This window comes from Leptonychotes weddellii, chromosome 1, assembly GCF_054177405.1.
Source record: "Leptonychotes weddellii isolate Sample4059 chromosome 1, ASM5417740v2, whole genome shotgun sequence".
Lineage (NCBI taxonomy): Eukaryota > Metazoa > Chordata > Mammalia > Carnivora > Phocidae > Leptonychotes > Leptonychotes weddellii.
Window position 1 is genome coordinate 19,582,484 of NC_138369.1, and position 15,986 is coordinate 19,598,469.

The window sequence follows — 15,986 nt, forward strand, 5'->3', positions numbered from 1 at the left end:
AGTCCCAAAAGTTCATTTTTGCTTTTGTTTCACTAGCTTTTGGAGATGTATCTTGAAAGAAGTTGCTGTGGCCGATGTCAGAGGTTACTGCCTATGTTCTCCTCTAGGATTTTGATGGATTCCTGTCTCACATTGAGGTCTTTCATCCACTTTGAGTTTATCTTTGTGAATGGTGTTAGAGAATGGTTGAGTTTCATTCTTCTGCATGTGGCTGTCCAATTTTCCCAGCACCATTTATTGAAGAGACTGTCTTTTTTCCATTGCATGTGACAAGCTTTAGCTTATCTAGGACCTGGATTCTCTAAGCACAGAGAGGAGCTGTCCCTTCACTGCCCGCCTCTGCGATGGGAAATCCATCAGTTGAACTGAGCCTCAGATACCAGTATCTTGCACCTTGATGGAGGCCAAAATAAACGGGAAGGGAAACACAGAGGAAGCCATGGCCACCTGTGAGGTTTGGCCCAGCCAAATCTGAGGGGAGGGGAGCTACAGACAAAATGGTCGAGGGGGGTCTGGGGTGAGGGAGAGAAAAGGGGAAATGATCACCAGACCAGGTGGCAGAATGGAAACCGAAACCAGCTCTCAGTTCCAGCCCATACATCCAAGGCCTCCTTTTAATAATAATTTGTAATATTCCCTTTACTATCCCAAAAGGAAACCCATAGAAAATAGAACCTGTTTCCCTATATGCTGTCAAACAAACAAACACAGAAAAATTAAAGAATGCTCCAACTCTAATATCAAGAAATGAAAGAAGAGTCTATAATAGGTTAATATATATTTTAGGATGTGAATGTTTGGGCATAATTATAAGAAGAGACAGGATGAAGTAGCCAGAAGCTGGCATGGAATCTCTGTAAACACAGTGGCTGCTGTGTGGGCATCTCAGCCCCAAACCATGCCTGGCTGGAGATGGACATCTCTGAAATAGTAAAACAGTGGGCAAAACAAAGTACACTCCCTCTGAAACAAATAATGCAATATATGTTAAGAAAAAAAAAGAAGAAGAAGAAGGTAGCAGGAGGGGAAGAATGAAGTGGGGGAAATCGGACGGGTAGACGAACCATGAGAGACGATGGACTCTGAAAAACAAACAGGGTTCTAGAGGGGAGGGGGGTGGGAGGATGGGTTAGCCTGGTGGTGGGTATTGAGGAGGGCACATTCTGCATGGAGCACTGGGTGTTCTGCACAAACAATGAATCATGGAACACTTCATCTGAAACTAATGATGTAATGTATGGGGATTAACATAAGAATAAAAAAAAATAATAAATCTTTAAATAAAAACAAAGTACACTCATCCCTCTCCTTTTCACAGGATTGTAGTTGCATTTCTAGAAAATTCCATGTGGAAGACATAGCTTGTATTTAGATGTAAAACAGAATCCAGTTCAAGGCCCAGATATGGATCCTGCTTTCCAAGCACATCAACCATAGCAGAGCACTTGAAAGCACTGGGGGGGGTTGGGGGGGGAGCGGGGGCGGGGGGCGGAGGCTGTCCCATGAACTCTAGGCCTTCAGGTTATGGGGACAAACTACAAACTTCCAAAACAGCCCCCTAGGGGGTGATGCAGTCCTATTGAGAACCACAAGGAAATGGGCAGCAGGTTTCTGGGTCAGGTGTGTGGGCTCCCATCCTGGGTCCACCAAGTCCTCCCAGCAGCTGTTCTGCCCTGGTTAAATCACTTCCCTGCCTGCATCTTCACTTTAAAATGGACAGAACATGCCCTCCCTTATGAGATTGCTGGAAAAGTTAAGGGGAATAATGCTGATGCGGTTTAAAGTCATTTTAGACAATTCTCTCTGGTTCATTCCTTTTAGATATTTGTTTCCTACATTGAAATCACAAAGATCCTAGTTCAAATCCTAGTTCCCCCAGAGTCCCTCCCAGCTTCCAAATTGGAAATTTCTATTATGAATCCTCCAGCTTGGTTACTCAGAAACCTCCATGCCCTCAGCTATAAAATGGAGGTGATAATAAGGGCCAGGCAGGACTCAGACCCAAGCTCATCAGATGTTTTGCAATCTCGATGCAAGTATAAGGAAACAGTCATAGAGGGCAACTAAGAAACCATGCGAATTGTGGGGCCTAATCCCATGGCTGAGGCTTCTTCCCTACAAAATTGGGACTCATGAACTGCCCCACCTCTAACAACAACGGGAGGGCGCCGGGACCATGGGAGAAGGGCTGTGCTGAGGCCCCAGCACCAGGTAGGCTGGTGGCCCGCACCGTGGGGAGACAAGAGGTGCTGGCCAGTACAGCGGGGCTCTCAGACGATGATATTCTCCCAAAGCCACTTCTTGTGAAGGAAACATCCATAATCCTTTCAGTGAAAGACTTTCGTCCATATCAAAAGGTCCAGTTTCCACTGAGCAGGCGTAGAGGTAGGGATGAAGCTGTTGTGTCCCTTGCTCCCCTTGCCTGTGGGGAAAGCTGCTGGGAAGTTCAGGGTAGCTCGGACACTGGCGCGTGCCAGCATTACAAGTGCAGGGCTCTGTGAGAGGGGGCCGAGCTCCGCCCTGCACGGGCATGGGGAAAGGCCTCACACTGGCATCTGGCTTCTGATTGCGCTCCTGAGCAGCCCTCCCACCCACTTTTGTTAAGTGGTCTGTGCTCTTGAGTGGTGAACAAGGAAGGGCTGAGAATGTCAGCCCATACATTTCGGGACAGAAGCTTTGGACAGAAGCCTCAGTTACCCTGGTGGGAGGGATTCCAGTGGATCCAGTCTCTCACAGCTCTCACCCAGGGCTCACCTGAGGCTGAAGGCTGGGGGGACGCCCTCACTCAATGAATTGCGCAGGCATTTCCTCTAGGGTCCTCTGCCAGGGGCCTGTGCACAGGTCAGTTGCCACAGCTCATTCCACTCAAGGGTCACCCTGGAGTCAGGCAGCTCCCTGGGCCCTGTGGGGACCTGCAGGGAGCCTCAGGCTGGGCTGTCCGTGGCCCTGGCCAGGACCTCCCGTTCCCCACAGCAGCAGGGCTGGAGGAGGCCAGGCTCCTGTGTCCTGACACTTCCCAGGCTGACTCAGGAGAGGAGTGTGTGCTGGGGAGTGCTTGCCTCTGCCTTGGAGCCCCCTCAGCTTTAGAACCAGGGGAGGGGAAGGGAAGCAGACACCTGCAGGGACATCATGGCCTGCTGGCCTTTCCCTCAGGCCGCCCCGCCGGGACCTTGGATTCTCTTCCCTTTCCAGTCGGGTCATCTTTCCTGAGAGGTCTGTTTAGGGGGCTGGAGGCAGGGCAGGGAGGAGAAGCACCAGCCCAGGCAGTTCCCTAGTCTTCCCTCCCGCCCGGAGATTCCCTCAGGCCTCCATTTTTGAGACTCAAAATCCAGAATTTACTCCTTTGTTCTCCAAGTTCCTCTGTGCCCTCCCTTCCCTGAGGCCCTAAGCATGGAATGCTTTAGTTGAGGGAATGAGAAGAGCCAGGGGGTGCCAGGAAACTGGGAAGAATGTTGGTAACAACTGTGTTTCAAACTGTTATCCCTCAAAGAAAGCACGAAAGGCAACTGATTAACTGCCTAGTGCCTGGAATACAGTGCATTTGCTTGTTCATTCATTCCTTCATTCCATTTCGACTGAAAGCATACGGGCCCCATATAGCCTTTGTGGAATGGATAGGGTCTGTATTGAGGGACGGTGGGCCAGACGGGCCTGGCTCACCACAGAGGTCTACAGAGAGGACTCTGGGGTGTGGGCCCTGCTGAGAAGGATTTGCACTTCCCTCCCAAATGAGAAAAGGAGGTGCCTGCCCCCACCCCCAACCCCTCCAGCCCACCCTTGCCATGTCCAGGGATCGGACCAGTGCAGCCTATTCTGAAAGCCTGTCTAGGAGCCCAGATGAGAGACTCAGGTATAACCAGGCACGTGTTTGGGAGCAATCACTTAATGACAGAAGATGGCTTTTCCATCCTCAACATCCGCCTGATTAACTTATGGAACAAAACGGGTATCCTTCGCTGTAAGGCTGATTTCCAAATATTCCAAGATCCTGGCATTCCAAGAGGTTGGGGAGAGAAAAGGGCTTCGTTACTCCAGAATGGCGCCTGACTTCGCATTCTCTTCTCCCTCCCTCCTCATAATCACCTTGCGTGCAGCTGTTCTGCGAGCATATCTGCCTTGGGCCAGGTCTGGTAGAGCGAGGCACATCTGCCGCCCAGGTGTCGGGCTGTGGAATCGGTGCGGAGATGGCCGGAGGGAGCCGGCCCGGCGGCCGGCTAGACTTGCTTTCCCAGCCTGCCTTGCTACAGGAGCACCCTCATTAGCACATGGTCTTCTTTTGACTGTTGCCATTATTGTCCTCCTCGTGTCAGATGACCTGGAGACGCTGGATACAGATTGAGAAGGATGGTCTCGTTGACCCACCATGAAGAGGGCAGTTGTGCTTGTGAAGAGCTCTTCCCAGAAAAATCACAGTTTTTGTTTGAACCTCCTCATTGAGTCCTGGTCGTTGTCTCATAAAGACCAGGGACGTTCAGATTCTTCACTTGCACTGGCCATGCAGGTGGTCTCTCGGACTCAGCTCGGGGTGTTGCAGGTGGCCTAACGTGCTCTCTCCACCCTCCCTCTTCACCTGGTCACGAGGTCCTCATAAATTTCTACCCATTCTCGGGTCCTGCCTCTTTACGGAATACTTCGCCAACTGTACCTGAAGAGCATGCAGTGTGTTCTCAGGGTCGTCTTAAGGTAACGGGCCAGTCGCCTAAACAAATCAGTCATCCCCATATCTGGAAAAGACAGAACCCATTTGAATATGCTGATAATTGGTGCAAATATTCTGGATTGTTTAAATAGAGAATGATGTGTGACTTATCTTGAAACCTCCAGTCTGCATTTTATCTGCCAAAAAACCCAAGGAGAGCACACTAGAACTCACAGTTGTGGAAACCCCTTTGCCTTTGCTCTGTGAGGTGAAAACAGAGGTGAAGATCACTTCCTGTAGGGAGACCTTAGGCCTGTAACTTACGTCTCTGATCCTCGGTCTTCTTATATATAAAGAGTGTGGCTAGGAGTACTGAGCACCTTGCACAGTGCTGGGAGGATGGGCTGTACAGTCTCTAAAGCTTCCAGGGGGTACCTGGCACATAGTAGGAGGCTTAATTAATAATATTAATTACTGATATTATTAATGTTACTACTATCATGTGATATAATCCCTGTGATCTGATTTATAAAATAATTCCCATCATGGAATATATGGTGTATAATTCCAAGACGTGTCTGGTGAGCCGGGAAACAGGTTTCATGAAATAATTCACATGCAAGCAAAATCACAACATGTTGAAATTTACTAAGCTAAAATGACAGAGCCTTGAGGTCGAGGGGTAGCGTTATCTGGCAAGGTGTAGATGAGATTAATGTACTGATGGCAAAACTCAGGTTCCAGGCTTCACTCGGTCAGGAGCGGTGAGTAGCCAAGACCACACCTCTCCTCTCTATCCCTGGTGCCCCTTGCTCAATGAAAGTCCATCATCCCTCACCTCCTTACACAAACCATGCAGCCCGCACCTTCTCCTGCAGATATTCACCAGATCTATTCATGTCTCACACCTGTACCTTGCTGAGAACCTTTCCTCGGCTCTCTATTTCCCTCAGGATGGTGCACAAGCCACCTGAATAGCAAAGGGGGATCTCCTGGGAGAGGAAACTGTCCGAGAACAGCTGACGTCACCATCAGCACCATATCGAACTGTCCGGTCATTCATTCAGTGCATATTCACAAATGTCTGCCAGAGCTGGGCACTTTGTCTAGATGAAGGGAGTACAGGTTGTAAACATCCTCACCCCTCAACGAGCTTACCCTTAGTCAGATGGGAATGAAACACAATAAATAATACATAATATCATTTAATGCCAAGTCGTGATAAATGCTTTGAAGAAAAATAAAGCAGGTTTGCCTGTTGATAAGAAAACCATCAGAATATCCTGTAGACCAAGCAAGGTCATGATTGTTCCTTCTTGCGGCGAAGGAGAACACCACCCTGCCAGGGTCCTAGTATGTCCCAGCAAGGGAAGGTCGGCAGATATTGCTAGGGTTCTGGGGTCTGGTGGGTGTCTCAGCACGGGGATCTGATTGGGATTGGGCTCCGTTAAGAATGGTAGACCTCTCGAGTCTTGATTTGATCATCGAGCACTTTCCCTATTGTCCTGAGCAGTCTGTTGTTCAGATAAATTGCTTTGGGGGAAGTTTCCCAAGTAAATCATGAGATACTTTTATTTGTGGACAGCCTTATATTTCTGGGCAAGAATTTTCTGGAACAAATAGCAAAGTCACGAAAGTCATGTTGGCAGAGACGTCCATGGTTCCTGGTCCTGATATTTTGCTGCAGGACACAGGCTACCTTAGAGCTCTCAGGGCTCAGTGTACAACAGAGGTCACCCCAGGTCATTGCCTGGGCTGCGCCGCCCTGTGACCCTCAGGATAGGGTTGCCAGATTTAGCAGATCAGAAGTATTTTATCTGGCAATCAATGAATCACTTGCATATGAAATCTAGATTTTTAGCTTCTCCTGCAAGCATCAGAATAACGTGCAACATCCAGACCCTGTTCCCACAAGGCGTCTGCTGAGCTGAGAGGCTCCCTTGATGGTTTCTCATTCACTGCAGTTCCCACCCAGCCCTGGAAAGATCCAAGGTGGGGAGCTCTGGAATGGACTCGGGCTCCCTCGAATGAGCTTGGTGTGCTTGCACGAGTCCCCTTCCTTCTCTGTGCCCTGGAACATGAGCTGAAGAGTCACTGGAGCTGGATGCATCCCCTCCAGCCCTGTGAGCCACCCACATGGATATTTTAGTGCTGCTTTGCATTAAGTACACTCACAAACATCCAACTCAGGGGTGTTTGGCAAATAAATGTGACCATTCTATTATGGGTTTTGAAATGTTTGGAAATCTGACCCCTGATTTTGTTATAATCTCTTCGGTAACTGTTATTAGGTTGGTGACCTAATAAGAAATTATTAACTGGGGAGCTATAATTTGGAAGCTTGTAATTTTCTTAATGGACATTGATTTGTGTAACCCTGATTAAAATACAATGAAGCCTGAGGCTTAAATGTTTTATTCTGAAAGGTTGAAAAGATGGCAGTGGACTCTAGAAATGTATTGGCTCAAAAACTTCACTGAAATAATATTATTTGAAGCCTTTTGTGAACCTAAAACGATGTGACAAAAAATATTCGATGCCAACTCCCATGGCCTCAGAAAGCTGAGGGAATATAGGTTTCTTCAGATGAAGTCTGGAAAAACGCTTCCAGATTACCTCAGGAGTGAAAAGAAAATTATTATTCCATCCCATGGCCCCGCTAATTCTTTTCAGCGTTGATTCTGTCAAGTAATTAGAATCCAAATGGAGGAAACATTCATAATTGTCACTTATTACACTTTACCAGAGGTGACTGCTCCAGAGAAGCTCCGGCAGGACAAGAACAAAGCGATTACCAGAGAAATAACGCAGGGCAATGATCAGGCCTTCCTGCACACATTCCCCGAAGCCAGTCACACACTGGGTGGGGATGGTTGCTGATTAAAATAGGCCTCCACAGCTAGGAGTCTTCAAAGAAAATCTTTTGCTATCACGTTGTCAATCGAGTGCTAATGAGTCCTGTTTCCACTCCCTCTCCCATACCATAGACATCCATCTTGTAGCTCTTTGTTACTTAAAAGCATGTATAAGACAGTCTACACTCCCCCCGCCCCACAACTTCACAAGTGAAATATGCACTCGGTTGAGGGGGCTATATTTAAAACACCTCCTCCCCTTTTATCATTGCATTTCTTCACTTGGTATAGACTAAAATACAAGGTATGTGCCACTGTGAGGATGTTTTTTCCCCCTAATTTCTGAAATAATACCGTAGCTCAGAGATTAATGTTTGGGCTTTACCAAGATTATAATAAATGAATATTGCTTTGATCTAAATATTTTTTGAATGGTTGTTGCTGATCGCTCTTTCTCTCTCCCCTGTAATCTTTTAAGAAAGCCTTTGGACTTGCCAGTCTGACACCCAGGGGGACATGAGTGCAGCTGCCTTTCCTTCCCCCTCATCGCAAGGATAACTCTGTTCTCAGTTTCACCCAAATTAGTCCCAGGATTTCAGTTGTCTTTCTTGTCCAACATTCCATCATGCAATTCATTAAAACCTTCACATGAAATATTTAACAGATGAGTTATGTCATAATTCACATTATGGTTTTAAATTGTTATTCTTGTGGTAAGTCATTTATCCTGGACATTAGCAGACCTCTGGAATGGGCCCGTATTTGATGTAAGGAAGGTTAGGATTCTTTTCCTCAACATCCCACAACAGTGGCCTGACTCCAAACCCCTGGCTGATCATGAAATATTCCCCAAAAAGTGACATTCAAATTCATTGTTAGTTCAACTTGCAATTAACTATCTTGAAAACAAACAGAGGAAAACATTTAAACAAATGTGGCCTGGCTCACAGCTATTATAGTTGACCGTTAATTAAGGCAACTTGGAATCCAAATGTGCCAGGCCTTGTTACTATCACCGCGAGCGAGCACTGCCATTGTACACAAAGGAATGAAAATTCAGGCGCTCTGTCAAAGGGGGGCTGAGGACAGGATGGGAGATATTAAGCCAGCTCAGTAAAAATAGCCACTACCCTGCTTGAGAAATATGACCAGTAGGGGCTCATTTTCTGGATGAGATAACGCACGTATGGCCAGCATTTATTTGTAGAATGTAGGTTTTGGGGCACCTGGGTGGCTCAGTCAGTTAAGCGACTGCTTTTGGCTCAGGTCATGATCCCAGGGTCCTGGGATTGAGCCCCACGTCGGGGTCCTGCTCAGTGGAGAGCCTGCTTCTCCCTCTGCCACTCTCCCCTGCTTCTGCTCTCTCTCTGTGTCAAATAAATTAAAAAAAAAAAAAATTAGGTTTTAAGAAAACTTTTCCCACTCTTTAGTAATGAAATACACGGGATATTCTTAGCAGATATTTATTAACTTATTAGAGTTTCATTTTCTCTAATAAAGATGCAGTTTTCTACCCTATCCCATGGTTTGGAATCTATTAGAAAATACTCCTGCTGTGGGCCACCCAGATTCAGGGTTGCTCTGGAACCTTTCTCTGCCTGAGCCCTGGGCTGCAATCATTGTCACATGCTGCCAGCAGTGACCAGTCAGTTGAGAAGCTTTGATGGGTATGTTGGCTGATGAGCACATGGAGCTGGGGGTGCCAGTATCGGGGACAATAACCCTCCTGGATTCTGTATGCGGACCTGTCTAGCCTTGTCCTGAGGGTGTGTAAATGATCACAATTCCAGAAGGGGAACATGCCATGTGTTTGAATGGTGGTGCACAGCTTTCCTTAATCCTGAGGGGGAAAAAATCCAGTCTAAAAGCTTGCTCAAGTGAAAGAGAATCATCACCTTCTGTTCTCCGCTTTATGTTGCTAATGCTCAGATGGTCTCCATCCCCCTTCTTTGGTATCATCATTTAGTTGGGCGTTGATCCACCAGTACTACACCACATACATTGCTAGCAGTGAAGAGTATGGATTCATCATGGATGAATTTTTTGTTCAGTCTCAATATCTTGGCACGAAAGATTGTATGTGGTGGTGAAATCCAAGAATAAAGGATAAAAGCTCTAGGAAGAAATCATAGCAGGAATGTTGACAACACTATCAAGGCTTTTAGAGTGTTCTAAGGCACACAATTTTATTTTGTGTCATGTATCCCCAGCCCACAAAAGTTTTGTTCAGAAGCTAAAGCTAGTATGACTCTTCGCAGGGACAGAGAGGTGAAGTAATGTATCCTTTGCACACATCCTCAGCAGTCTTAGAAACAGGGTTCACATCCAGTTCTCTTAGTAAAAATTTTCCTGGTTACAATTTGTTGATGGTGGCTGGATTATTTTTCTGTCTCCTGGATGAGCTCTCAGTGTGTATGTGAATATATTGTATGGCTGGAGGAGTGGGCAAATGGAAGTAAGGGTGTTTGTGCGAGCTTGCATGCCAGGCATGGTGAGCACTATTTTACAAACCGGATTTGTGCTCCTAGGGGTATGTTGCAAGTCGAGGCCAAGCCCACAGAAAATTATTTCTAAATGAATACAATATGAAAAAGTTATTTTATTTCTAATTTTACATGTAACATTGTTCTTTGGCGAGTCTCGGATTACACTTGAATGCATGTCTATTAACCTGATATGAGATGCATGCATGATTTCATCTTGAATGCATTTGAATATAATAGCACTGGAAATGTAATTTGTATTCTCAAATTTTATAAAGCAAAATAAATAAATCTTGGGGGTGGTAGCCACATTGAGCATATTGCATTGATTTCTTTGGGTTTCTCTCAAACTAATTACCAACTTCCCCTTGCAAATCCAGGTCTTCTCACACTGGCAGTTCTATCTGATCTAAATCCTCTGTACCTAAGTCATCCTCCGGGGAGTAGGTAGCATGGACAGGTCTGTGGAGAACTTCACCATTGATCCTTAAGGAGTGCCAATACCCAGTTCCTCTCTGTGATTGCTCCTGTTATCACTGATCACTGTCCAATAGAACTCTCTGTGATGATGGGAATGTTCTAGGTCTTCATGATCCAGTGCAGTAGCCACTAGCCCCATGTGGCTATTGACCACTTAAAATGTGACTCGTACAACCATGAAACTAAATTGTTAATTTTATTCTATTTTAACTTAAATAGCCGCTAACTTGGACAGCACAGGACTGGAGCATTTGAGGTTAGCTGTCTGTCCCGGTCCAAGCACACTAGTCATTGACGTTCTGCACATGAAATGGCTGTATGGTTAGGTGGTTGATGCTCTGTGTTCATCTCTATCTGTTCTGGGAACCCTGAAGTGCTGTCCTCTCTTCAGTGATTTGACTGCCCTCTCCAGGTCCCCATCCCTGGCTGTTGTATCTTCATCTCAGTATACCCATCACCTTGCACATACCGGGTTTCTGATAAACATGGAGTAGGAGAAGGAGGGGGAAGTAGGTTGTAAGGAAGTTAGAGAGTTGAGGAAAGAAGATGCCTGGGACATACTTCATTGAAGGTATGTGGTCTGCGTTGCTGAGCTGAAAATCTGTACTGAGGCCCTCCTCAAGTATTGAGGAGAATTACAGGGACAGTAACCTGAACAATTCAACCCAAAAGATGTCAGTGCTCCAGATGCCTGAATATTCCCTATGAATAGCTCTGGGGCTCTTTGGGATGGCAATTCTCATAACAATGATTGTGTTGTTTTGCTGGTTTCCAAAGACCACCCCGTATCTCGGGGTCACTGTCCTAGAGGCTCGCATAGTACCAGCCCATGGGGAGGATACATTTTTCTGGGTCTATTCCACTCCTGGAAGGTGAGTAAGATGCTGTGATGGAAAAGGGATTCTTGCTCAGGATAAAAGCCCTTAGCAGGGACGCTGAGAGCATTTGTAATCAAATGGAAGTGAGGAGCACCATGAACTCCAGGAGAAATATGTTGATGATTTTCTGGACTGTCTAAAAGATTTCAGACCCCAGGAATGGTGTTTTTATTTTCTGCATTCTCTTTGGGACTCGGGTTTCACTAAAGCATTTTCTGTCCTTGTTTTCCTTATTAAATTAGCAAGATTGACTTGAATCAGAATATACTGTTATGGCTTAAAATGTTGTTGAAAGAACAAAATAGACAGGCATGACAAATATCTCAGGTTCCATTTGGGATATGTGGGGGGTGGGGTAAGACAGTGGGACTTGCTGAAGGAATAGATGACCTTTTTTTCTGTTCTGACTTTTTTTTTCTGATAAAAGTTGAAAAAAGAAAAAAAAGTGGAACTAAAGGAAAATAGTGAAAGGAATCTAAATTTCTGTTTGTGGAAGCTCATATTTGTTTTCTTGAATAGAGTTGGCCAGAAGATGCTTCTTAAGTATTTTTGTTTGTTGGGGGGGGAGGGGAGTTTAATTCTGTTTTTTTTTTTTCTTTTCTTTTTTTGGTGTGTTTTTCCCACTTTAAATCATTTTCATGCTTAAGAGATCATTAGCCAAATGTATTAGCCAAATGCAGCAAGGGCTTGCGGCTGTTTAACTCCTCTGCTTCTGGTCTCCCACTATCTGGGCCATTTCCCTTGTACTTGTCCTTTTCAAGGCTTCCATCGTGGACTTTCTGAAATACAGATCTGAGGTCCTGTCATTTCTCTACTTAACCTTAAATGGCTCTTCAGACTTTATAGCAAGTGTCAACAAATTTTTTCTGTAAAGGGCCCAATAGTAAGTATTTTAAGCTTTGTGGGCCATTCAGTCTCTATTGCAACAACTCAACACTGCCGTGATGCCATTGAACAGTATAGAAACAAATGAATGTGGCTGCATTCAAATAAAACTTTATTGATTAAAAGAAGCTGGATCTGGCCCAAGGGCCTACAGGTTACTCTTCAGATGCGTTGGCCTGACATTCATGTCCTTCAGCCGTTTGACCTCAGTCTGCACAACGATGTCCCCCACTCCCATTCCTTCAGCCTCAGAAGACACTAGGGTCTTTTAAAAGTTGCATCCTTTTGTCTGTGCTGTGTCTGGACTTGGGTTACCATCTTTCCTCTGTTCTTACTTTTCCTGCCAGTGGGGTCTCTAGGCATAACCTTACACAAAGCTCCTGCCAGCTCAACCCCCTCCATCTTCTGTGCTCCACGGTCCTCTGGAAAGCCTCTGACATTGCGTTTACCGTGTGGCTACTCCCCAGCTAGACACCATGGGAGCGTGTGTTCTCATTCCCCTTAGCACCCAACTGAGAGCTCAGCATAGGGAAGGCCACTGAACAAATGGTTATGAAGTTGACTTGCCCATGAGCTTGTGATTCTCTTCATCATAGAGAAGTATGTCAGCTTGTAGGTGAAAATGCTACAAACCCAGATGTGCCACAGGGAGCCAGGGGCCAGAGTTGCTGGGAAGGGCAGGGGGGTCAGCCAGCAAAAACACAGCTGGGGTAAAACCAAGCATACGAGGCAGTCAGGACCATCAGGAAGCCCTGTGGCATCGACCTCATGGCCCAGATGGGGGTGAGTGAGGAGCGAGGAAAGCCGTGTCTAGTTTAGGGCATCAGGAGCAGGGAGGGGACGCAGCCTGCTGGAGGGGGATCAGAGAGAAGCAGCCCGCATGATTAATGGGACAGAGGGGCTGACTCAGGAGGAAAGATTAAAGCGCTCTGAGGAGCTGGGGTACAGGCTGAAAGGGGCAGATGATAGCAGGCTTCAGGAATGTGAGACGGATAAACACCCAGGAGGGAGCAGCGAGCTTCATTAGGGAGGTGAAAATTGGGGGGTGGGGGAGGCCTCCCTCGAAGAATGGAAGGGGTTCTCAGAAAGGGCATGGGCACTGATGGGGGACACAGGTGATGACGGGTGGGCCAGGGGCAACTCTGGGCTGCTGGCACAGGCCATTGTGGGGTGAAGCTTTCAGGAAACCCTGTGCCTTATCCTTTAGCGTCTGGAAGCCAGCCAGGGCTATTGACCATGGCCCTCAGAAGTGACCTTAGAATTACTCTGACTACCAGCCTGGGGAGTGTTGGCTGGGGAACCATGCACGGGGGAAGCTGCATAGAGAAAACATGGAAGATGAAAAAGAAGCTCATTCCCACCCTTCTCCTAGATACCAATGAGTGGATGTCCCAACAATTTGAGGCCCTCTGTCCTGAAGTCAGCTTTCTGCCATCCCTCCCAGTCTTTGGTAGAACCAGAGATACTCATTACAAGCCCCTTCTCAAGGGCAGGCTCTCACCTCTGCCCGCTGGGGGATCTGAGCAAAACCCAGCCTGCACCCTTGTCCACAGCGTCCTCTGTTGGCTCATCCCCAACAAGGATACAGCCTGTCAGGCGTTTTGGAAGATAAGATTTATTTGAAACCACAGTAAGTGGCCTTCAGCCTCCAAACTCAGGTTCCTTCAGGTATTCTCTGAGATTTTCTCCGGGGCTAGGAAGAGCAGCTTGTGTTATAGTCTGTCTGACAGAGTGCTCCATGTTGTGGCAGGTCCTCAACAGCCAGTTCGTTAAGGCCTCTGGAGCAGCCGCGTTCAACCCTGGCTGCCTATTAGAATCACTAGGGGCTGTTTTTCAACTACCCTCGCCTAGAAATCACTCCCAGGGATTCTGATTTAAATGGTCTAGGTGTGGAGGGGGAGGGCACCCAGGCATCAGTACTTTATTTCTTAAAGTTCCCCAGGTGGTTCTAATGTGTTGAGAACTGCCCCTGAAAAACCTCTATTTGGGGGTGATTATAATTCATATTAATATTACTCCTCTTTCTCTATAACTACTGACTGTAACATAACCTGAAAGGTTTTTTAAAAAGCAAGCATTTACCAATGGGTCATCTGTGTGCTCAGCATCTTGCATACCGGTGGTATGCAGATGTGGCAAAAATTGGGGAGGTTTTGTGCAAAGGACTGAAGTTTGCAAAATGGCACTGGGATAAATGGTGTCCCATGTGGGGTCCAGTGTTTCCAGCCCAGAATCTCACTCTGTCTTTCCAGACTCCTCTAACATCTTCTGACCATCTGATGAGCTTTTTGCTCTGCCTTGAGCACTTTCCGAAATGGTTTCAAGAGTTACCTCATTTTGGCTTAGTCGAGAGAAGCAGTGTGAGCTTGTTCATGTCCTAGTTCTAAGGCTCCACCAAATGCTACTTCCCAAAGTTTCAAGTCACTTTCTTAACTCCTTTTTCTGTATGTTTTTCTCACTAGAACCAGCATGCACTTTTGCTGGAGGGAGCCTTTCACAGCCAAACAGAATTGCATAATTCCCTCAAAGTTCCTGGGGAGGGAAAATCATCATCATCGAGATGTGGATGCTGGGGGCCGGTTTAACTAAAGTCACATCATAGCAAAGTGACTCACTTCCAAACACCAGCCTCATGACAAGTGCTTTCCAAATGTTCTATCTCAAAAACACATGCATAATATACATTTTAGACATGCGAGTTCATACAGTAATAACTAGAACAAGAACTCCGAAGAAGAAGCAGTGGTTTTCTAAATACGCTTTCTTTCTTTTTTTTTTCATTCCTGTTTCTAGCCTGGGTTGGGGAGGGGAGTGACCCCAAGTGTATGAATTTGAGAAACACACAGGTAACATGTCTCCAAAGAGTCATCTGCACTGTGCTTAGTTTGTTCCATGTCAAAAGTTCTGCGAGTGTAATTAACCTTGAGAATTCCTTACCTGAAAGATAAAATGTCTTAGTTTGTAGACTTCAGTGTAGATTTAGTTTTTAAGTGTTCTTATCTGATAGACTTGTCTCAGCTTCTTGCCATGACAGATAACGTTCCATGATAATCTTAAATAATTGTGTGAAGGAATCTCTAATGCCTTGTTTTATTTATAATTTGTCCCAGCTGTAGGCATTCAGATGAAACTTGAATTTTTCCAGAGGAAGTTCTGGACCGCCAGCAGACAGGTAAGTTATAATCAGTGTATTGAAGCATTAGTGGTACTGTTATTATACAGGTGTTCGCATTTAGGTACCCGGAGCCTAGAAGTGCCCGATTTCCGATGAATGTTTGGAAAATGTACTGCTGGCTGCTCAGATTACCTTTCATTTCACTGCAAAATAAAAGGCTGTCAGCACGTTAGGCACCGCAGTCTGGGAAAGTCGGCAGCTTGCTCCTACAATCAGGTTTTTTTTTTTTAATTTTTTATTGTTATGTTAATCACCATGCATTACATCATTAGTTTTAGATGAAGTGTTCCATGATTCACTGTTTGTGTATAACACCCAGTGCTCCATGCAGAACGTGCCCTCTTTAATACCCATCACCAGGCTAACCCATCTCCCCACCCCCCTCCGCTCTAGAACCCTCAGTTTGTTTCTCAGAGTCCATAGTCTCTCCTGGTTCATCTCCCCCTCCGATTTCCCCCGCTTCATTCTTCCCCTCCTGCTATCTTCTTCTTTTTTTTTTTTTTAACATACAATGTATTATTTGTTTCAGAGGTACAAGTCTGTGATTCAACAGTCTTGCACAATTCACAGCGCTCACCGTAGCACATACCC

The 15,986-nt window shown here is 46.1% G+C and overlaps 1 protein-coding gene across 1 annotated transcript in view; it reads left to right on the top strand.

Moving 5' to 3' along the window:
• Positions 1-15,986, top strand: part of CACNA2D3 (calcium voltage-gated channel auxiliary subunit alpha2delta 3) — an 807,776-nt gene that overhangs the window by 703,984 nt on the left and 87,806 nt on the right. Inside the window, exon 28 of the mRNA XM_081805734.1 lies at positions 15,331-15,425. Coding sequence (XP_081661860.1) covers positions 15,331-15,425 — 95 coding nt within the window. The remainder of the gene's footprint in view (positions 1-15,330; positions 15,426-15,986) is intronic.